The 24,769-nt window shown below is 40.8% G+C and overlaps 1 protein-coding gene across 3 annotated transcripts in view; it reads left to right on the top strand.

Annotated features, from left to right (window-relative positions):
- Window positions 1–1,413: 1,413 nt before the first annotated feature.
- Window positions 1,414–24,769, top strand: part of map7d1a (MAP7 domain containing 1a) — a 37,973-nt gene continuing 14,617 nt past the window's right edge. Inside the window, exons 1-6 of one of the 3 annotated variants that reach the window (XM_054621736.1) lie at window positions 1,414–1,765; window positions 15,555–15,761; window positions 18,589–18,657; window positions 19,369–19,389; window positions 22,248–22,411; window positions 22,506–22,617. In XM_054621736.1, the coding sequence (XP_054477711.1) occupies window positions 1,696–1,765; window positions 15,555–15,761; window positions 18,589–18,657; window positions 19,369–19,389; window positions 22,248–22,411; window positions 22,506–22,617 (643 nt within the window). In that variant the 5' untranslated portion in view covers window positions 1,414–1,695. The remainder of the gene's footprint in view (window positions 1,766–15,554; window positions 15,762–18,588; window positions 18,658–19,368; window positions 19,390–22,247; window positions 22,412–22,505; window positions 22,618–24,769) is intronic. The other 2 variants (XM_054621735.1, XM_054621737.1) reach the window with 2 other exon arrangements.

Below are 24,769 nucleotides of genomic sequence, written 5' to 3'. Positions count from 1 at the left end.
TTTGCAAAACTTACCAACCACACACTCTACGGCATGCACACCCAACCCCCACCTCCTTCAAAATCCCCCACTTTCCAGTTGCAGTGACAGGTGGCTCTTGGGGGTTTGGGTGAACACGACTCAACAGCTGCACAAAGGATCCCCATTGGGGTCCTTTGACCGGGTGTCCCCTCTCAAGCGTGCCGATCAGCCCCTGGCCCAGCCCCCACCTCGGCAGATGCTCTGAGAGATCCACAGGTGGTAAACGAGAAGACACTCTGCAGTACTTAAAACTGTTATGTCACAAAGTTTTATGTTTTGAACTCTGATTTAACAACAATCTAATTATATGACTATATATCTTGGGTGGAGTAATTTGTTGCACACATTAAACATCCATCATCCTCAACAATAACCTGGCTGACAGGACAATCTAGTGTTCTCTTTACACTGAAGTTACATGAATGTACAAATCAATACCAGTACATATGGTGGAGTCTCACTGACAATGAGAAAGCTGACTTAACTTGACATACACCCTTAAAGGGCATGCGTGTAGTAGAAGGTACTCTTAGTCATTTTAAAATGGATCAGAAGGATCTTCATTAAAGTGACTCCAATGGTTTTAGGGGGATGTATTCTGGTTTCTGTGAAAGAAAGGAAGGAGGTCATCTGCATACTGATTATAAAATGCTCCAATACTTTTTGAAGCAAAACTTGTAGCCTGCTCTAGGAGACTTTAAAAGATGAAACAATTCTTCAACAATGTGTTAGTGAGGTTGCAATATTCAGTTTGTGAATCATCCAGAGTAAATGAAATGCTTTTATTTTATACGTTTCTCCAACAAAGCGAGATTAAATCATGGTATGCTGGAGTATTTTGTAGAGTGAAAGTTCCAGCATTCTTATGTTATTTGAATATAATAGTTATTTCATATAAACAGACCTGCTAATCTTTACACACACTGCATTTAGTCAGGTGTTAAAGAGCACATGAAGCAATACAGGCAATAAAATAAAAAAAAACATTGCAGACAACAATTTCCAAGAGAAACATTTATATTGAGTGTGAACTGTGAACTGGCTGTGCTGTGAGAGCATTGTAGTTCTGTGGGTGGAGGAGACCATCAGAACGGAGGGGGGAACTCCTATTCAACTCACAATTCTTACCTGTTTTGATTGATTAAGATCATAAAATAAACTTATAATATCTTGCAAATAGTGTACCTGTCCTCCACAATGATACATCCAGCTAGTATGTAACGATAAATACTAAAAAAGGTAGCAACCACACACCCCCGTCTTTGTAATGGTACGGTCCGTTAAGGCCGGTGAGGGAGCATATACGCACACGGGCAGAGCATCAGCTGTGGTGTGTCGGAGAGTGAGAAACTTCCCTCACTCCTCCTCCTCCTCCTCCTCCTCCCCTGCTTTCTTTCGACAGGATTTTTTTTTTCTTCCTGTAACTTCCTTCAGGGAGAAACTGCAGACACCGGTGCCTCCATCAACAGGCGGGGTACTGGCTCTCTTTTATTTTATTTTATATATTTATATATCTGGTCTACTCGGACGCTCTCAGGAGGGTTTCTCTTGCGGGTGCAACTGGAGCGACTCCACCAAGTTTTTCCTCTTCTCCACTCCTCCCTCCACCTCCTCCTCCTCCCCCCTTTTTCTGCCTGAGGAATGAGAGGAAGAGCCGAAACTCGCCTGTTTTGAATGAACAAAAGAAGAAAAAGCGAGATTACTGCCGCAGAAATGGAGGACGTTACTCAGACAGGTTCAACACGTAAGTCTTCATTCATTGTGGTTCAGTTGACCTTGTGTTAAGAGTTAAATCTGTCTTGTGTAATAATCCAAAAAAGAAAGAAAAAAAGGACACGAGTGCTTTTTGTCATTCATGTCCTTTTTTTTGTCACATTGTAACAAAAACATTGAACAACGTTGTCTTGCCAGTGTTTACTTTGTTTCTGATTGGCTCATTGAGATGTGGATCAACATTGTTGCTTAAAGAAATACAGAGAGAGGGGTCCGGGATGAATGTGAGCTGATGAATTATGAATGATCCATCAGGAGGTGCTGGTGCAGACAGTCCTCAAATCACACATCTAACCCCAACCGTGTCGTTGTCTGCAAGCTTAACACCTCAACCTCACAACCCACGATTTTAATCTTAATCTAATCAATAAGAGATGAAAGATGGTGATGACCAGGTGAGGAAATCCAAAACACTGTCATGATCATTCGCTGACTGTTTATGGCTTTCTCTTTAAAAATAAAAATAAATAAAAAAAAAAATATGTTGCAAATTTCTTTCGCAGAGAGCTCAGGCTTCAGGGTTCTAACAACACAATTTGAGCTAGATGAGGTAATCTGACTTGTCCCACCCCCATCCCCCTCCCTATGTTATGTTTAGCTCACTACTAACATGATGCAGTCACAGCTGGTCCGGCACCTCTTTCCCCCCCCCCCATCTCCTCTGTGCTACTGCTCTACCAGAGGATGTTTTCCATATTCAGTAAAATAGTTGTCCGATATGCACAGGTGCATTTTCTGCGGGTGCAGAGTTGCATCTGCACAAATCCTGAATCCAAGAACGTTTTTAATGAGAAGCTCAGCTCATGGCCAAAAAAAAAGGTGCAGGATAAAGAGTCTTCCTCACACTCCGGACAGATCCGGCTTAGTTGCTGCTTTTATATGTGCAATTGCAAATATGTGATCGTGCAGTTTTAAGAGTTTAAGGCCATTGTCATGTCTGATCCAGTTAGTAAAAAAACAAATGTCTCCGTTTTGAGACAAAATGAAAAACCCATGGTGGGAACCTGCCAATGGGAAGCTGTTTTTGCAAGACACCCAGCATTGGTTTTGAATCTCTATGCCAAAGCATTGTGCATTGACACGTTCTATCTGGAAATAGAAGGGGGACACACAATGTGACCTCCTCCTTCTGACAACAGAAGACTTCCTTCCTGCTGACCGGGAGGTTCACGGAGGGAGGTCGGCTTGTTTTGGCTCTGCATCAACCAGGAGGAGAGTTGTGCTCCACCCTTGTCGTGGGAATCTTGACCATCAGACTAGAGTGTCTTTTTTTTAAACAGCCGTTGTTTTTAATAACGTAATGTGTGACCATAAAAGCTGAGAGGGGCTGTCATCATACATGTTGTGAGTCATGGAAGAAGCACTGACATTAAGCTTTTTGTTTCATGTGACGTATTTTCAGTTTGGCAGCTTCCAATGCTTACTGGGAATGATCAAGAGTTGTTGTTTTTCTTTCTCAATTAAGTCATTGGTAGTCAAATGGTCATCAGAGCTCTAACATCTCCTGTATGCATAAAGATATGAAGTTCTGAAGATCCCTTTTATCTCATGTTGCTCATGAGGAGAATGTTCACCTTCATAACACAGGGACATGACACTCTTTCTAAGGGAAATACGCCACCACTTAAAATGTCAAATTGCCATATCGGTTTCAAAGAATGCGTGTAAAAACATCCGTGATCAAGATATGTTAACCCCACCTGGAAGCAGCAGGGCAATGGGAAAAGTCTTCTCCTTTTGTTGAAATACAGTCACTGAAGAATGCTTTCTTTATCTGTCCTGCTTGAAAACTAGAGCTTGGACTTGGACTGTTGAAAAGCCTAGCAATGTGAAAATCTGCTGTCTGGATTTATGGAGAATATCTTCTAATCCCCCTTTTCTTTACACAGGCTTTCTTCTCTCTGTTCTCTCCATTCTGCTTCTCTTTGACAGTCTTCTCTGTTTGGTCGTCCTCTCTTATTTCCGTACCAGAACAGCTAAGCTGTGAGCAGCAGAGATGAATAGAAACATTTATTTTCCTTCTTACAGCCTTTTCCTGCCTATTCATCCCCTAATTGAATGGCATTGTTCCTATCTCTGCTATTCTTACACTAGGAGCAGTATCTATAGAGCAGAAGAGACTGTGGTGAGGCTTTAAATTGTTAATGAGCCGTTATGCAAACTTTGTTTTAAAGCACACAAAAAAACACAAGCTGCTTCACTACAGTGATACTGAGGATAAAGAGCCTCAGCAGATTGACAGGGAAACAGATCATAGTGTCGTCCTTGTCTATCCTGTAATATCCACCAGAAGACTGAGCTGTAACGAACAGGATCAGCAAGCTACACATCTTCAGCCGCAGGAGTTGTTATGTAATCGGGGTGATATGTGCGTCTGCGTCCCATTTTTGGAGAGAGCTGCGCTAGTGTGGTTATAAATTAGCAGTGTGCAGGATCCCATGGGCACTCCTAGATTCACCGTCTAATAATGGAGCCTGATAACAGCACGGACAGACATTGTCTTTGCCCAGGATTAATTGTGAGCAATACAGTGGTGAAGTGTGTGTACCAAAGGGGTTTTCTTGTTCTGCAGGAGATAAATTTGACTCTGTCAGGTTAGCAGCGTGTGAGAGCAGTCATGTATGAAATGTGTAATCAAAAGTATGATTTAATGTTTGTTTAATATGAGTAGAGTTATTTACTAATCGTTTATTTTTGGGAGTGCAATCATGTTGCAAGCTACTGTAACTCTATATTTGTAGATATGATGCTTACTGTACAGGACTAGCAAAATGCTTGGGTGATGCAAGTATTGTCTTGAAATATACTGTTCTTTTGGTTGTTTGAAGCTTCATGTTATTTATGCAGTGGAATTAAATAGTAATTATTTCTGTATCTGAGGGAGGAAAATAATAGCACAACATAACGTGTATCTCTCTTGCAGTTTTTTTTTTAGAAATCTCCTTCATATTACTGGGGGGTGCACACAAAAGGGGCCTTCCTATGTGTGGGCTCCATCCTGCATAATCCATTAAATTCAGTGTATACGGCCGCCATCACAGATTACTTTGTCAATCAAATGGCTTTTTTCCAGGCATGCATGGCTAAAAGGATTAAAGTAACTGAATCATTATACTTAACAAGATGATCCAAGATAGAACTTTTCTTTTGATGTGGAGATTAATTAATTATTCCTCCTAAAGCTACTTCAAGATGTTTTGTTGTTGTAGGGGACTGGGGGCTTCCCAGATCTTACATGTTCAGATATGCTCAAAGCCCATATTCAGCACATTTAAGAGAAGGGACTCAGGCTCGTCCCTATGAAGTTTGGGGAGTGAACGGAAAAAAACAGAAACACCTGAGTCACTAAGAGCTGAGTGAAGTCATGCCAGCACTGTGGCGTTGAGGCCTGCTTTGGAAACTACAGTGCAGTTTTTGGACAGTGACACATTTTAGGTTGTTTTGGCTTCCAGCTTATTAGATTTAAAATGAAACACTGACCGCGGTTGAAAAGCTGAGTTGCAGCTCATGAGGTTGTTTGAGGGTATTCCCATCATATTAGTTTGATGAGTGTTGGATCATATTCTTTCTATTCTTTTTTTAGACATAGCTCCCTGTATTTGAACAGCTCAACATGACAGTGATAGGACTGTTTTTTTGGTCAGCCTGTATGGATTTAAACACCTTAAATTTCAAGGTGTCACTTAAACGGCATAGTTACTTACAGTGTGAATCTCTCAGTATCTCACGATTTGATTCAATTAAGTACTCGGGGCCACGATTCTATTCAAAATGTATTCTCCATTCAGTGCATAGGGATGCTGATTTTAGGATCTACTCCAGTCTGCTGTGTGCATATTAAGGTGGTGCTGCAAATTATGGCCTGAAAGCAGAATGTGTATAAGATTATGGAGTTTATTTATTTGAGAAGTTATATCAACTCTCTGAGTTTTGCAAGCTTTTACATGTTTGTTTGTGTGTACAAGAATCACCAAAATATAAGAAATTCAAATAAGAGAAGACTTAAGCTATAAAGTGAAGACGGACAGAGACCAGAAGAAGGTGATACTTTAAATATATTAAATAAACTAATTGAACTGCTTCAACTCCCCACATAGAGGAGGCATCAGATCAATGCCGATCCACTCTGTAGCACCCAGATGTTGTAAATCACACCGCCCAGACACTGACCACTCATGAGGTAATGGAGGTAGATCTGTATGCCAGCACTCTGGAAAAGCATATAATAGAAAGCCTTCCCATTAACCAGCAGTCAAAGTGTGCAAACTCTCCAGCCATTGCAGTGTTGTATCAGGAAATGGCTACTGAAAGCGGACAATACGTGCATGCAGTTGATCCGTTCATGTTTGTTTTTGTGAACGTAAATGACAGACACAACCTTCTGAAACTATGTACATCAGGTCCTTTTTAATTTTGGACCTCCTGTTTTTAAATGTAGTAGGAAAAGCATGACTAATACAGTGTTTATTCTGAAAACATGGATTAAGGCAGGATTAGAGTTGAACTTGCCTCCACTTAAATCACCTCTTATCAAATCAAACCGTGAGGTAGGTCAAACACAGCAAAGAATGTTTGAGAGGTCTGGCCTTGTAAATACTTAGTTGTATTGCCATAGGTTTTGGCTAATGTCACTCAAATGCTGATGAATAACAATTAATTGCTACATGCTCGTGTTTGGGCTTTATGCATTATGATGCTGATTCTGTAGTCATTCACTCACTTTCCATAGCCTCATTACGTGTGTTATTAGTCACACTTAAAATGACTCAGGGCTACAGTTTAGCAACAGTCCCTGAAATGGGACAAAGACACTTGTTACTTCATATTTTGCCCCCAAGAACATGTCTGGCTTTAAGGGAACGCATTTGAACAATGACTTTATGATGTCTTCACCAAGAACATTTGATATGTAATACAGTTGATCATTCAGAGAGCGGTGACTCGTCAAGGACCACCTATGATTACTTTGAAATGAAAGACCTAAAGCTGGTAGCAGAGTGAAGAGTAATTTGGCGATTAGTAGATGTGATAAGTAGTGTGTGTTTATAGTATACAGGACAGTTGTTTGGTGCAAAATGTATTAACTCCCCAGTTAGGTCAAACCGCATGAGGGTGATTTAAAAGAATAGTGGGATATATTTTATGCAAATATGAGATATAAGGTGTTAGTTAGCTTTAGAAGTGCTAGTTGGTGGATTTTGTTACCTTTTTTAGACCGAGCCAAGCTAGCTGTTTCAAGCATTTATGCCACGCTAAGCTAACTGGCGTCTCACCTAACTCTCAGCAAGTCAGCATTTAACCCCACATCCCAAATGACAAACTATTCTTTTAGTAATTAAAATAGACAAATTGCTTCAACGACACACAACAATAAATTGAATGCACCATAGCATAATGAAACCAGTAGGGCTACAATGAAGATGTTGTTCAAATTATAGGACCATGGAGAGGCAGGGCAGGCTTAATTAGCACACTTAATGCACAAAGGCAATTAAAAGTGCTTAAATATGCATTAAAACCACGAAATAGAAAAATTACAGTTTAAGACAACAAGCTAAAAATTTACAGGCTAGAATCTAGGCCTTGGGTCCAATATGCTGCACAGCTGCAGCAGCTGGGTAGTTAGAAAGTGACTGAACGCCAAAGAAACATGCTGTTCTTGCTACCAACCCATTCCCCTTAAAAGCATGGGAAGCCCATGAGTATTTGGAAGGCATCTGCTTTTCCTAACCCCTTTCTGTCTTTTAGTTTTGACTGTGACACACAGAAAGAAGGCCGATGATGCAGTGTTGTGGCCTAAATATATAGTCAGTCAGCTGTACTGCCCTTCTCCCTGGGACACTAGTGGAAGGACAAGGGGAAGGGAAGTCTCGATTTGGACCGTGTCGCTTGTTCCTTCCACCTCCAACAAGTCTGAAAATATCTCAGACAGGCTGCTATGTGCTCTCTGTCCGTCTGAAAGTCCCAGTCACCAGACCTTTCCGCTAATATTAGACTAGTCCCTAAAGGGCATGCATCTTACACTGTGAGCACATTTTGATCACCCTTCACATTCCTTGGTAGTGTACCAAATGTATTTTGGAGCCATTGTTTGATCCTGTTTCACAATTATTTCAGTTATTGTGCCTGCATTCTAGGAAATGTTAAAATCATTGAAGTTTCATGTTTTTTGTCGATGGATTTGGACATCAGCGCAAAGGGAGTAGGAGTGAACATTTGGCATCGTCCTAGTTACCTGTGATTATGAAACCCATGATTGGACCCTGTTGCCAGCAGAAAAGTTCTGTTTTTTTTTTATGTGGGTAGACAAAAATCCAGTTAATGATAACTGTTGGGTGTAATTGTATGTTGAACAGCTACAAGATTACTGCCTGGGCCTGCTTTTTGCTTTAAGTAATGTTTACAAAAATAACCATATTGGAACAAAACAACAAACAACGGCTCAGTGAGCTACTTCAGACAAGGACACACACACACAGTACCAGTATGTCCTGTATATACTGATTCATCCCACTGACCCAGAGAGGGCTCGCTCCACAAAAAGGGAAATAAGCCTGCCATACAGTTGGAAAATTCATAGAGGGGATTACAGATACCTGAGATCTTTGCAATGGCATTGATGACAAGTCAGAGAAAGCTTTGTGAGCACTTTCCTGGCTTACCAAAGACCATTGTATGTATTAACCCAATTTGGACATTTTGGTGTAAGCTTCCCATCGGTCATTAGTTACATTTCTTGATCGTGTTACTCTTGAAGAATCTGTGAAGCATTGTTCTTCTAATCAGTAGGATTTGGGCATATTTTGGTAGGAGACTAAATCCCAAAAGAATAAACTCTAATGTTTAACATCCTGTTCGGAATAACATTGGTCCTTGACAGAGACAGGGGACCAGAAAACCCCGCCATTGAGATGAATGGGAATTAGACCATGCTGTCACTTCCCAACCCCCAAAAGGGACGTGGAGCACGTTGTCAGGAGCGACAGCCTGGCATCCCGATAAACTGCAGTTATGAATGGCGGCTTGTGCGGCCCAGATCCTCCTCCTCCTCCTCCCCTCCTCCTCCTCCTCCTCCTCCTCCTCCTCCTCCTCCTCTGATGTCATTGAAAAAAAAGGCTTGAGTTTGGCAGTTCTTGACACTCTCCCCCACCACTGGTCAGACTGTCTATGTTACTTATCCCTTTATGAGCATGTTGCTCGCAGCAGCAGATGCAGGGTCCCCAGGGAGCTGCCGCTAGGTCAGATAAGCAGGGCCTTTCATCAGCGTGGTGGCTTTGGCGCATACGTCAATGCAGGAGAGAGCAGCAGCAGCAGCTTAATGCAAGGTATTGTTCTCAGCCTGGACCAGGTGATGGGATGAAAGCTGTTGTAGTCACTGACAGAGACATCAGTATTCACTGGCCGATTGGCATGCAGAGAAGGAATGCGGTCTTTTTAAGTGTCTTCAACTCTGTTCGTTGCTCTGCTGCAGAACCACTTTTGACCTAATACTGCAGACATCAGCTGTAGCCTGATAAGTGGGTTCATCAGTGTGACTAAGATATCTTTGATCAGCTCTTAATTAATTCAGTTCAGTGCTGAATCGATTAGTTGTTCGAAAAAATGAATCTGCAATTATTTTGATTATCGATTATTTGGTATAGTCATTTTTCAAGCAATAATGCCAAACATTCTCTAATTCCGGATTCTCAATTGTTAGGATTTGGTGTTGGTGATGTGATAGTAAATTGAAAAACTAGTGTTTTGGACTGTTGGTTGAATAAAACAAGATGTTTGAAGATGTCATGTTAAACTCTGGGAAGTTGTGATGGACATTCTTTTGTATTTTCTGGCATTTTATAGGCTTAATGATTAATGGTGACAACATAAAAGCATTTTGAACAGCGATTAAACATTTAAGTTGCTACCAAATACTAAACATTCTTTGGTTCCAGATTTCCCGCTCCTTTAATTTAAGTAACTAATTAAGTGCAGTTTTTGTGCAGAATTTAACAATGTTTTCATTTCCCCTTTTAAAATTGTTGTCCTCTGTTGTAAGCACATCTAATGAAAACTTTGGTCTTTAAACACACACGCAAGGCCTGGTTGGGCATTGAGTCGGTGCTTGTTGTTTACACTGCGCTTCCTCTGTGTCTGGGCCCCCTTGCCCTCTTACATCACCCTATTCGGTGCAGCAGGGACACAGCGGGGCTGAAGGGGCAACGGGTTAGGGGGGTAAGCGATGAGGTAGTTCATTAGTCCCCCTGGCCCATCCCAAATGAGATGCAGATCTATTCTCTGTGTGTTTCCCCGAGTTCCTGGTTTTTTTGGGGTTGCCACCCTTTTCCCTTTCCAGTCTTTTGATTTAACACTATGGGTCTCAAAACCGTTTCCTTGCCTCTTGTTTGCCTCATTTCCATTTTTCAAGAGAATGTGCTGCATCTCCACCCTGTTTACCAAGCTTTTTTTTGTAAGATTAGACTTATTGAGATTTTGCAACTATTTGTTGTATTACAATCCTCTAGTTATTCTTGTTGGTGGTCTGCCTTCCCCTCCTCGCCTATTTTTATCTGTTTGGTAGGAGACAGAGAAGGTAGTGCTTAAGAGTCAAGCTCTTACCTTCATAAATATTCCATGTCTTGCCCTATATGTTACACTGCACAGCGTCTTGGCGAGACGTTGGCAGTGCTCTCTGTTGCGTTGGTAATGAGCAGCAGTTGTTAGTTGTATTTATTATGACCGGTCGCTATCATGTAATCATTTCAAAGCTTCATATTGATTTCACACTTGGAATGTCTGTTTATGTTTCAAACTGTTTCACATTGATAATGCTTTTTACAGCTCCTCTCAACCGAAAGTATCCTCCCTAAGCTGTTAATGAGCAAACTCAGTCATGAGAATGTGCTGACATAGTTTGCTGATTCTGTCATACAGTGAGTCATGTGTTTTGCTGTCTTGTTCCAGAAACACGTTTTTGCACGGGTCACTTGTTATGTTAGTGAACAGGTAGAAGAATAGCAGTGTGGTTTATTGTCTGAACCCTGTGCTTGGTACAGTTGCCTGTCAGATCTCTTAAACTGTAGATAAAAGTGCTTCCTTTTATAATTTGGGAACATGATTTTCAAGGACCTATCCTTTTGGGCCTCTACCTTCTTATTTGCTTTTACTGGAATTCTCATTTCTTGGACATAAATATTCATGCTCTGTTGTTATTAAGATAATTAAAGTGGAGAGGCTCTTCTTGTGCCCTGCAGTTAGGAGGTGACTAAGTCTTTTTGAGCGGCACAGGGGCAGCAGCGTGGATATTTATAACCTACTCTAACAAAATAATATGCTGTGAAATTGGATTTCTGCTAAATCACATTTTGTGTGGCAATATTACAAGTTGTCCCAGTTTTAACTTGGCTCTTTACTCACAATGTCATCAGCCAAACTGTAAAGTACTTAATCCCTTTTGTGGTTGCAGTTTGGGGGTGAATGTACAATGACTGAACTTTGCAGAGCCTGTGCAACAATTTTCCCAAATAACATTTGAAATTGCATGTTTATTTTTCCAAATTAACATGCCTATAACTGGGGAATTGCACTGAGCCTGAGCTAATGACCTGCTGATTCTCAACCTGCCATTCTGCTCCCACACTGTGCTTGTGCATGCATGCATACACCCACTTCGGAAGGGGTTCCATTACTATTTCTGCTGACTTTAACATATATATTATAACATTGTATCACTTTTGCATGCAAATGGGCTTGACTAAGTGTCTTAGTCTTTGTTTGACACTTGCAGCTAGAGAGGCACCATATGGAGACATTATGGGGCCGACTGAGCCGTGGTGCAAGGTGGTGGTTTGATGTTTAATCAATGATCATTGCACAGCATGCGGAAGTTTCCTGAACCTCCTCTAACCCACTTTGTAAGCTCTCATAGCTGCTGAATACCCGTTTGATGATTAGTAGGACGATGAAACAAAGCAACCATGCAATGACATCACTGATTTTAGATGCTCTAGAGATAGATTTACTCTCTACCACCAGATTGAGTGATTATACTAATATTGCAAGTAATATGCTTATTATAGTGGCTGTCAAGCAACAATCAAGACGTTTTGATAAACACACTTACTGTAGATTAGTTTCTTACTCAATAATTTGTTTATGGTTATGGTTTCATTTGATATGACAGTGGAATATCCTGATCTGATAATTATTTTGTAAGGTTATGATTGGAACGTGGATCTGTACCAACTAGTGTGAACAGCACAAACACAAATGCAGAAATCTTGGATGTGAAAGAAACACGTTGGACCCCGTTGCATTCAGTAAGAAGCTGATTAAAACCTAGTTATTTTGGACTTCTGAAGAAGGACTGGTGGTTTCAAGCTTTTGAAACGCTGGCCAAATGTTTGTTCTGGGTATTTTTTCCCCTTGCCTTCCAACAATAAGCTCCACCAAAGTGTTTTTCCATGTTCGGCCTTGATGGAGACTTGTGCGTCTCAGGAAGTTGGTTGGTGTGCATTGATTTATTATTATGAATAATGTAAGTGATGTCACAAGAAGGTAGTCTAATGGTTTTTGGCTGTAGTCGTGCCCTGGGAGCAGTGCCTCTGGGAGGCTGGAGTGTACATATGCTAAGTATGCAGTTACTCAGTGGTCCACCTATAGACACCCTTCTGTTGTATTTGTTGTTAATATGGTAATACAAATAACTAGATAGCTGATTTCACACCACATGAGGACACTCTGTTACAAAAAAAACTAGATAACCTGTTTAGCCTAGCTCAAGTGATGTTTTCGCTGTGACAAAAGTCAGAAAACGGAGCTCATGGTTTGCTGACAGACTTTGTCATTGCATTCAGTACATCTGTGCAAATATTACTTAAGCTTCTCCTCAAAGCCCTGCATGAGTATGTCCCAATCTTGTTTGCTCTAAGGGGTCACTGTGTAGACAGTTTTCCAAATACACTTGTACCCATCTATGTATCAGTCAAGGACAGGCAGTAGTCCCTGATTTGGAGCCATAACTTCTTTTTAAATATATATTTTAAATAATTTTTTTTATCCCCATGCTTCCTAGCTTGCAGTCCTCTTCTCACTGCCTTTTTTGATGTCTAAAAAAATACTCTTCCATTGCACTAGCTAGAAAATTAAGCACCAACTATTTTGATAATCAATTAAAGTTTAAGCCATTTATCAAGCAAAAAAAACGCAGGTTCCAGGATCTTAAAGGTAATGATTTGCTGCGCTTTTTTTAATATCATTCTATATTGATTTTAAATTAAGATAAAAGGCAATTCAAAGAAGTCACATTGGGCTCTGGAAACCTGGAATGGACATTGGGCTTTTCAGTCAGCCAGCCAGTCAGTCAGTCAGAGTGCTGCATCAATCAGCCCTTGTTTTAGCCCCTTGCTACGCAGCAGCAATCCTCTCCCTCAGCTCCAATCCCATTTTCCTCCAGAGAGCTTCAGGTTTCATTGGTATTCATTGTCAGTGTCACCAACATACCAGAGTATGTTACAGTCTCATTCTCTTCATCTTTGACGTATAGATTACAACGATTATCTGACGAGTCGCCCACAGTGCTGTCAGCCAGCCAATTCTTTGTGGCTCCAGTTCTCAGGTGTATGGGGGAACTTTCAGAGGATGTAAGGCAACACAATGACTGTCTGTCAGAACTGCACTTGCTCCTACCAACTTTGGTAGTCTAGTTGTCACATCTGCCCTTACGGATTTGTAATGTGAGACGAGGGTTGTATGTGTCATCACCTTAAATGTCTCAATGGAGCTGTGGGTAGCATCATTTGTTTGCAAAACTGTTGATCATTGCAGAACTTGAATCAGATAAAGTGTTTTTGTATAAGGATTTACCCTCAATAGAGTAACATGGACTATTGGAGGAGGAATAGCCAAGAACTGGCAGTTTTACTGGATTTAGTTTAATTGAAGACTGTTGCAAGCCCTGGGCCAGGTACTGTGTTTTTATGTGGCACTGCATTTTTTTTCTGCAGTACACAATTTCAATTTTAAGTTAACCCCTGAATACATTACTGGCTCCTTCTCTCAGTCTTTTTGTTACAAAATTGCACCTCTTGTACTTTCAGTCTATCACACTACCATTACCCCTCCTTCCTTCGCCCCTGTTGCTGCCATTGCAGTGTTTTGGCCGCTGTCCCGTTGCCATGAAGCAACCACAACAATGGCCCCCTCTCTGTCAGAGCACATCACTGCCCAAGGAATGCTTGTTTAATAGTGGCATGCTTGGACAGGGGAAACCCAGTGTCTTGTCTACCAGTTGAACTCTTTTATAGACTCTTACTGCTGTTCTCTCTGGTCATCAGGCTTTGTGTAACTCAGGGTCATCAGTTACTGCCTCCATCTGCCAGACTGATGACATAGCCTTTCCATGGGCCGAGATGAGCTCAGACATCCTTTGCCATGGGGCCCGATATCTCACTGAATGCCACCAAGCATTGTAGTTGCAGTAGTGAGAAGTTGACCTGTTAAATTGGTCCCAGCTATTCATGCAGACCTTTTGTCCAGCTTTGTGCCTCTTAGGTTTAATAATAATCAGAGTTTTATTCATTAGGAAGTCGCGTATTAAAAAAAAGTTGTATGGCTTGTTTTATGTTTATAGCTTAAGAGGCAAACTGTACAGTTGCAAACTCTATAGAAAGCTTTAGTCAATTCTCTTTTAACTTGCACATCATTGGTCCCGCTGCTCATTGGTGCTCTTCAATCCAAAGTGTTGAAAAGCACAGCATTTGTAGAGTAAATCTTCAGTGCATTCACTGTCTCAGTGTTACCACCCCCTACTGCCTGTGTTGTTGTGAGCCAAAGTCTGAGTAATATACAGCATGTTGCCCCAGCGTTTACCTTCAGAGACTATGCAGACGAAACTGTGCTCCAACATGGTTCGACAGGGAGCGAAGGGGTACAGTGCTGAGTGGACAAAGCCCTGTACCTCCCATGAGGGTCTTTGTCTGCCTGTCAAAGCCTAGGCAAACTAATGTTTGAGTAGGAGATTCAAGTTCAGTTGCGTGCCAAATGTGAGTCATGGTGCTGTTAGTAAAGCTGCTATCCCAACAAACCGGCCCGGCTATTCTTTTATCAAAAAAAAAACGTTTAAAATCACAGACAGTACAGATTACTCATAGGCCTGATCTGACTCCTATCTAGTTGTTGTTATCAAGAAGAAGTTTGACTACTTCTGGGAAGCTGATCACTCTGATTCTGTTTTCCTCAGCAATTCAATACACCACAATAGAATCGTCAGCCAAAAAGCAATTACTGTGTTTTGTTCTGCCAGGGAGCCGGACCATTTGCTCAGGCCGTTCTGTCGATAAATCAGACCCACAGAGTTGAAAATAGTATCAGTCGTAGAGTTCGAGCAGCAGGCCTGAGACCTATTATCTTGTGCTTCTGAGCTGGTGGTGTAATCTCTGCAGCAGATAATGTTGCTCAACAACTCAAAGAAACATTGTTGAGAAACAGAGGAGCTTAGGTTGTTTCTTTGGAGGTGTTCGGTTTCATTGTCTTGTTACAATGCTGTTATTTGATCGATCAAATTGAACAATTTCTCAATGAAAACAAAGTCTTCTCCTCATAGCCATGATCTCCACCCCACACATGCAGCTTGTGAAGAAGTTTACATCCTCTACACAAAACTGCTTCATAGGCCCAGTAGTGAAAGGAATGAAGACCAACTGGTTGAGTTCCATCTGTGTGCTTGTCTTTCCGTCTACCTCGCTCACTTGTTTTTATTCCGTGTCTTTCTCTTCAACCAGCTTCCCACTCGGCTCTGAACACAAACCCTACGAGGCTTGACCCGGAGGGGGAGAGTAGCCCCCCGAAGACGGATATCACTGAGAGAATGGAGTCTCCAGCCAAGAAAGATACAGATCGGAGATTGACAACCCCCACAAAATCTGACGTCATTCCTCGATCACCGGGGTCACCTGCATCACCTGTCCCCAGGTTGAAGAGTGCTAAAGGTAAATAGAAATCCCCCCTGTAACTTATTTATTTACGTGTATGTAACAACAAAGTTCAGTTGCTTAAAGGTTAAAGCTGAATATGGCCAGACAAGAAGCTGTGCTCTTTCAGTGGTGCAATTTCATCTGCAATCTAATAGAGTTAGGTCAGCTCTCGAGAGGCAAGTTATGCTTCAGTGTCTGAGTAATAGTGACCACATGCTTTCAGACGTGAAGCTAAATCCAGTAGAGCTGCTGCAGTTGTGGGAACAAGCATGGAACAGAAGTTATGTGAGAACACCACAACTTTAGACTCCAATATTTAAGGCAGAATTAAATTAGAAACTTTATATAAACAATATTGCAAATGGATCCCTGCCATGCACTGTTATCTAAGGAAAGGTGAGCAACTTGAATAGGAATCCCATTTCAGTGGGCGATGCCAAGAGGGCATTAAGTTTGACCTGGCAGCACCATAGCAATTTCCGCAATGCCACTTGAAGTCCTTGCAGCCACTGGCTAACGGCACATGCAAACTCCAAGGAAAATGTTTGAGGGTTTTTGGAGTTTAAGCCTCTTTTCTCTCTCCCCTTTATTCTTTATCCATTAATCCATTCACTGTGGTCATGGTCTTTATTCCCTTTGCATGAGGTGACAGGGATAAACCCCCCAAAGCCCCAAACTGCTCCCGAAACTATAACAATACTTCCAGTTTGGATACCTTGTTGTGACCTTAGCCCATGTCCGTTATATCAAGACTTTATTGTTTATTTGCCAAAGTCTGGTCTATTTAAAAAAAACAAAAAGAAAACGCAGTTGAGTCCTTAGACCCACTCTTCCCTTTTGACATTCCAAGTTCCTCTTCCGCTGATTTTGTAAAGCTCATTACTTGTGTGATGTTTTGCACCACCCTGAGGGATATTCTGAAGATGAAAAGCACTCTTAAGCCACTTAATTAGTAAAAATGAAATGGTGAGGCTTGTAGTTCAGTTGGGAACTGCTGCTGCTTCTCGTAATGGATTGCTCAGTTGTGTTTTGTCACATCTCAACCATTTTTTCTCTGACAGCAGTTATTTGCTTCTGAGAACCTCCTCATGTAGGTTGTATCAAGTAAACACGTTCCTTCTTGTTTCACATGTCTGTTTATTGAATTTGCACAATGAGGGTTGCCAATCACCCTACACAGTATACCCTGCACTGCTCTTATTATACTTGCATCGAGAGGAAAACAGATTAACACAGAGCTGACATTTTGAGTGTGTAAACATTGCACCTTGCAGTCTGTTTTTGTCTCTAAGGCATTGTGCATGTGACGTTATGATTAACATGGTGGTGGTGATGGGGGAAATGGGCACATCTCACCAGCCAGCACCGTGCACATGGGCCATAGTCCTATAAATATCAAAGTGGGTCAGAGGTTGTTCTTAAGGGAGGCTGCATGGCAGATTGTTTTCATGTTTGTGATTCACACCTCCTCCTATTAGACATCGCTGAAGGATGAGTTCCTCTGTGTTTGATGTTGAACATCTTGTTTGTGAAGATTGAGGAGGATGATGTTGCATGAAGACTAAAGACAGATCAAGACTGCACTGCGGCATGTGTTTGACACCCCGCAGGAATCTGTTCAGAATATCAGGATGATGTAGTCCAGGCTGCAATTTTGTATAATGATTAAAGTCATTAATGAGAAGGCATGCATTTATGTGATTAATTAGGTCTTTAGAATGTCTGCAAAAAATGCCCATCACATGTTTTTCTTTTTGCAAGTCACCAAAAAATTAAGTTTACAGCAATTTATCACATTTGAAAAGCTTTGACCAGTCAATTTGTGCCCTTAATGCTTAAAAAAAACAACTAAATGATTTATTGATTATCAAAATAGTTGCAGAAAATATTCTACACTTCGACTAATTGATGAATTGAATGAAGTTTGAGCTCTTTTGATTGAGATTGGAGGACATACAAAGGCAAAGTGGGCCTTTTGTAAAGTCAGGATGACAATATTTTCCCCAGGAAGTAGAACCAGCTCTCATGAAAGGATGCAGTTCGAATTGTTAAAATGGTACAGTTTAGAGTTTGCTTGCATTGTTGTTCCCTGGTTCCACTCGGGAATTTGGAAGGAATGTAATGTCTGAGCAGAAGTGAGAAGAAATAAATGTGAGTGACCCCCTGTAGTCATAACATACATCCACATGGCATTGGAGATTAGTAAGCCTGCTGCTTGCTTCAGGTTTTATTTGGGAAACAGAGGCTTCCATGAAGATTTGTTTCTCCAAGCATTAGATCTTTGTGTTTGATATTTGTGTTGTTTTCTTGATCGGCTTCAGCCCTTGGTTGACATTGACAGTTTCCTGTTATTGTCTTGGGGCATACGTTACCTATTTCTGACATTTAAAAGCAAAGCTTCCGTCGTGCTGATTTTTTTTTTTTACGGCAGTGAAGAAAACATTTACTCGTATATTCAGTTTATTGGAGGGAAGGTGCATCAGTGTTGCCTCAGGTCAGTTTGAGGTTGAGGGAGGTTTTGAAACTGTTCAATGGCACAAATCAAATTATTGTACGAATATTAGTACATTTACAGGTACTTCAGGTAACTATTACTTTGTTAACATAATGGTATACTATTTAAAAATACAATTATTTATTATTTTCATATTGAATTTCTCTCAGATTTCATATAAAAATGATAGTGTGTATGTTTTGACCTACAAGGAAACATAATGCAATGTCAACATAAAATAACTTGCTCTGTGATTAAGATCTGATTGGTTTGAATGGATTGGATTTATATGACAACTTTTATTTACACATCCTCTCCCTATTTTCTCCTTTTCCATCCTCATCTCAGACATCATGAAATCACAGGAGAGGCAGAAGCTTGCCAAGGAGCGGAGAGAGGAAAAGGCCAAATATCTTGGTAAGTTGAAAAAAGAGATTACATAGGAGGAGAGCGCCCCCTAGTGTTGGGGTGAAAGAGGTTGTTGTTTTACACTTGCAGCTGTGTGGATACTAGGTTGGCTCCAGGCTGCAGATGGCATGCACATGCAGTACGGAGAAGATAAAAGGGTAGCTTGGGCTTCTGTATAAAAGTTGGTCCGGACCTTTTGAATCCGCCTACTCCTCTGAGTTGACTGCTTAGTTGGCAATTCTGTCTGATATCTGAAGACAAAAGTGACTAAATCAGCAAAAGCCAAGCCACCATTTTACCCAAGAGAGCAAGCTTTCTTTTTCTAAATGCATGCTGAAATAATCTGTGTCAAAATTCTTATTGTATGTTTGTTTGACAAACATATAATAAGCATTCTCCACTAACATTTTATGTTAATGCATATTCCTCACATTGACAAACATAAAATATAGTATCCATATGAATTCAATTATTTTTGGCCAGTTTGCAGCTTTACAGTGTCTTATGACCTATTGTTATTTTAAATCTGTTTGTAATAGCACAGAGTCATCAAAGCACGGACACCTTCTACATTTTATCCAAGCTGCCTTTCAGCTGCCCAAGTCCTTTTTTTTAATATTTAACACTCGGCTACGCACCTGGCTACGCGCTGGTTGTGCACTGCTTTGCATGACTGACAGTTGCCTCTGTCTTCTCTCTCACTCCTTTTCCCCCCTGCAGAAGAGCTCAGCATGCTACAAGGTAAGCCACTCACCTATGTGTATTTGGTGGTGGTGGTGGTGGTGATGGTGTTGGTGTTGGTGTTGGTGTCCCATTTCGATCATTCTGTCATATTTGGATGTCTCAATTTAATGAAGTTCCGTAGTTTTAACTAGAGCCGGGCAATAAACTGGAAATTTACCAATAAACAGTCTTTAGGAGTCATTGAAGCCCCTCGATCATGTTGGTATGTTTGTTAAAAGCTCTTCAAGAACCATCCCCTAAAGTCACATACTGAAGGGGCCCTGATGGAAGGTAAAAAAATAATTTTTCGAACTTTATTGTCAGTTTTATCATTATTAATGTAAAGACTGTACATAAAATTAGTCACAATATTAAGTTTAGGTCATATTGCCCAGCTCTAGAGCTGTTTATTCAATTAATCCCCATGGTGTTCCTTTGTTTTAAAATCATGGTTGTTTATTTTTTTCTTTGTCTTAGAAATTTTGATTAATCAATAACCATCATCTTTCACAAAAATCATGTAGGCATTGACTGATCAATTAACCATAACAAATGTTATTATTGGTTGTGAAGCAATAGGGCTTAATATGAGTTCACACTGTGTACCGTGCCTTTTGTTTGAACTTTGTTCATCCACATTCAGACAGCACAGAACTCTTTTGGATTTAAAGATAACATGTTTGAGCCACATGCCGCAACCCTACTATGATTACCATCATACTGAAGAAATTGGAGGTTTTAGAGACACTTGCAGCCAAATTTATCTTGGCTGCAAATTTACATCTAAACAACTTTATGTTGCCAAATCCAAAATCACGCAGTTCAAAATGTTCTGAAATTGGAAAATATTTAAATTACATGCCTAAATATAAATACAGAGCCGAATGGTGATATTTATTTTCTGTTTAGCTATGGTAGTCTCACAGGGTGTATTGTCAGCGTGGTATTCAGTGATAGATAGAAAACATCATTCAAAATATATAAGTATAATCATACAGTCTGAGTTTATTATAATCTTAGAGTAAGAGAAAAGTAGGTGAAATATAGTCTAAATATGCTTATATCTTATGCTAGCCGCGGTTTCATTAGGTTTCCTCAAAGTTATATTAACGTTTTAGTAAACTCTATATAAACCACATTTAGAAAATTCTGAAGCACGACGTATCTCCTCACATGACCCTGACAACTTTACTCGTACTTTCAGTGATGCCATGCCGTCAAATCCAACTGTGTGTTCGACAGCAGTAAGATGAGTTTGACACACTTCATAGTGTGGATCAGTCTAATTGGGCGATCACAAGGGCATGCCAGATGGTACGGGTCTGATCTAATAATCAGATCTGGGTATGAGATTAGATCCTGCCAAAGCTTGTGTTTACAATTTCAACATGAAAGAAATCCTGGCCAGAAAGGCTCATCAACCATCACCAGTGGTATTACTAGGTTGGTATAAAATGGGCCACAATAGGAAATCCTTGATTGCATCTTATTGGTTCCTTGTGATGTTTAAGTGAAGCTTTGAAGGACTTTTATCAGGGAACTGGCTGCAACTGCACATAAGCTACTCTCCTTACTTGTCTGTCTTTGGTGGATTAGTATAAATACTTTATGTAGCAGGGTAAGAGCAGCGCTCTGCTCATGATTATTTAATGGTCTAACTATAGTAGGTCTCGTTGCTCGTGTCAGCACTGATCACTGTGAGGAGAGAGTTGAGGAATGCATTTTGAAGCAATGTCAGCTTTAGATTTCATAATTGGACATCTGTTTATCACTTAACCCATTGATATAGATGTATAAATGACTGATGATGAATGGCAATGGAAATGTGTGTAAATCTTGAGCAGAAATCATTCAGACTAACTCTCTTAAGCACCAAAGCCCCTAGCCAATTTCCAGCTCATTTTCCTTCCTGCAACCAGCACCTATAGTCTGGAAAACCAATACTTCACTTACACTTCTGTTGAACGAGTCAATTTAAAATATTCAATCAGCAAGTGTCACACACGGTCACAGAATTGGTTTCCTGTGAGTAGGTGAGAGTGAATTATGAAGCAGTTTCCACTCCTCTTTACTTGCAGCACCATGCACAAAGAGCTGCAGCACTGTAATGATAGGATATGGCTTCTCTTAAATTGCCACCATTGTGCTGCGATGAGCTGAGATTCGCACTGCAGCAGATATTTTTGTTTGCTGCAAGGTGCTGGCAAGCAGTGCTTTGTTGTAAAAGCCGAACTGTGGGCCTCCCAATAAATTTTAACCCGTCTAGCCTCCGGCATCTCTGCAATGATCCGTCACCATAATCTAAAATCCACAACCAGTTGCTTTTGTTGCATCAAGTGCTTCAGTGAACTACGCCTCCTCTCCTTGCAGAGGCTGATTCTTCATGGAGGTTTTGTAGTTTAAAGAAATATGGTGAGTTGTGTACACAGAGAGGCAGCTGCAAAAGGCTTCTTTACGCCCCCTTTGAATGGCTCAGGGGCAACAAGACGATTTCCATATCAAAGTGTTTGGTTTATTGAAGTTGACATTGGGGGCTTGATGCGATTAGTGTGGCATAAAAGTGTCACTTCAGAAGTACTGTATCTGCCTAACTCCTTTATACGCTTTATGCTGTATTCTGTGAATAAATCAAGTAATTGAGTTTAATTTCAAGCATCAGAGAGGCAAACTAGATTGTTCATAAAAACACCCAACCTATCAAAAGATGCTTTCAACAGATATCACACTTCTCTTTTAAGTCCAAACTGAAACAGATATTTGAAAGAGAATGTGTACCATACCAACTAAGAGAGAGAGAGAGAGAGAGAGGACTCCTTTGGCCACTGCTCTTTTGGTAAAGTCTCACTCTCTTGACCATCTTTTGTGCCCCATCTTAGCTGCTAAAAAGAGCCAGTGGCTGGAGAAGGAGGAGAAGGCTCGGCAGCTGAGGGAACAGCAGTTGGAGGAGCGCCGCAGGAAGCTCGAGGAACAGCGGATCAAGACGGAGAAACGGCGAGCCACCCTGGAGGAGAGACAGAAACAGAAACTGGAGAAGAATAAAGTAAGTTTTGACAAGAATGCCAACCAGTTCTGTGTATTGCTTTTGATGCAATAGACATTCAAATAACTGATATCCTTTCCCGTGGCCTTTCCAGGAACGCTATGAGGCAGCCCTCAACAGGTCAACCAAGAAAACGTGGGCAGAAATCCGCCAGCAAAGGTGGTCCTGGGCTGGTGCACTAAGCCAGAACTCCAGCCAGAAAGAAAGTGAGTACGCTGATCCAATCTGGAAACACATCCTTTTTAAAATAATAACCGAAGTACTCACCTTTTAATGTAGTATAAACAGAAGTGTTACTGACTCATATAGCAGTTATGAGGCATTTGATGGAAGTAATCCTGCTGGAATTAGTGCAGACAACTTTTACAGGCTATGAATTCTGTCTGTTGAGGTTTTTATTTGTCATTATTGGCGATTGAGTTTCGGTGCCATTAACCTCCTACCCTCCATTAGAGGAGAATTATGTTAGCGTCAGTGTGCTGTCATGCAGCTCACTCTTTTCCCTGTAATAAAAAGCAGACCTTAAATCTTTGATTTCTCTTTGAATTTGATTTGCCTGCTACAGCTGTCTAATGTCCTTACAGGGGTCTCTATTATCTTTGAACGGAGATAAGGCTTGTCCGTCAGCTGGGCTGTCACATATTTGTGAAGAATTAATTATTGATTCAACTTTTTGTTTTAAATTGCCTCATTTGGGTGAATTATAACAAAATAGATTTAGTTTTCTCTTTTTTTTAATCTGTACAGCAAAATAGATGTCTTAGTTAGGTTAACAGTGTTTGATGCCCACTCCTGGGGCTGGGATATGATGTTGGCAGGCCCACAGTCAGGAATACTGCACCAACAGATATCGACAGCACAGGAAGTTTGGTTTGTTATATTTTAATCTGATGTGCCTTTGCTGCATCAGTCACACTCCTACATCTGAGCACACCATTTCCTCTGATGTGTTGGCTACTACAGCTCTGACCTAGCAAGCTGTTGCCTCTTTAACATTACTTCAGGGTCATTAGCCCCTGATCATGACCAGACTGTATTGATTGCACAAACTGAAGACGTGTTCAGCTACTTTATTGCATCAGTTGCAGTAAACAGGGTTCTATTGACTAACATCAGATTGGCTGCAGAATAATGTAATACTGCAGAAATCATGTTTTAATGGTGCAGCGTGATGGATGCGTCTGTCCCTTTGTGCCATCCTCTTGACATAAAGCTCTAAAAAGTCCTGAGTTCCATCTCATCTCATGTAATCGCTTCTGCCATATGGCCGGGGGAATTATTGACACTCTAATCGATCTCTCCTTACTCTCCCTTCCTGCCTCACTCACAAGCCTGCCGTCTGATAGATGATGAAAGTAAACAAGCCTTAACAGGCTGCAGTGGAGTGGCTGAGAGTTGGGGATGTTATTCAGGAAATGATCCAACGTACCCATTCAAAAGAGCAAACTGCCTCATTGTAAACACACTAGGTCTGCTTTAATACTGTACCTCCATTGTTTGTAATGATCTCTGAATCATGTCTGAGGTCATTTGGGAAAAGAGCAGAGTGTTCATTTGTTTGCAGTGTATTAAAGGGATATATACTTGGGATAGATGCAGAAGTATTGCACACAGATCGTCTCAATGATGATATTTTTCTTTTGCCCTTTTACGACGTTCCAGTTCACTTAAGCAGCCATGACATTAATATATGTTTCTCAGCAGCCTCTTTCCATCACATGTTTGGCTGTTGTTGTTGTTGTTGTTGTTGTTATGGTTATCTTAAGGTATCTTTTCTTGTCTAGTGCTTGTTGGTAGCTTTTTAAAGGTGGACTCTGGACATAAAAGGTTCCTTCTTGGTGTGGCTGATATGCCTTTTGGAAATGGTGTTATTGTGAAGTAGGCATGTTAGTTGATAAGAAGTCTACTCATTTCACTTAAAGTTATTTTCTCTTTTACATCAATGGAATTGAATGTTCTCTAACAAACAGTTTGCAGCAAGGATACATAAAGACACACAAAACCCTAAACACTGATGGACGGCAACAACAAGCAACAGGATGTGGTTAACTGAATGGTTCCAAACAAGGTTCTGAAATACAAATAAACAATCTGAGTAGTTTATGCAAATGAGCACGATATGGACAAGTTTAATCGCCCACTATCTGCCATTTAACATGTGAATGGCAGCAGGGACGAAGGAAACATTACATCTCTTGGTCCTCATAAGAGGCACTTTAAAACAATGACCTCATGGTAACAGTTCAAACTCTGAACTCTAGCAAGTAAATAGTGCCAATAGAAAATGTTTACAGTGTGTTGTGTGGATTATCCAGAGTAACAGGGACACGATGTTGCTGATGAACATTTTATTTATCC

The sequence above is a fragment of the Anoplopoma fimbria genome, chromosome 20 (assembly GCF_027596085.1).
Source record: "Anoplopoma fimbria isolate UVic2021 breed Golden Eagle Sablefish chromosome 20, Afim_UVic_2022, whole genome shotgun sequence".
Lineage (NCBI taxonomy): Eukaryota > Metazoa > Chordata > Actinopteri > Perciformes > Anoplopomatidae > Anoplopoma > Anoplopoma fimbria.
Note: the sequence above shows the minus strand (reverse complement) of the source record. Positions and strands in the feature narration are given on the sequence as shown.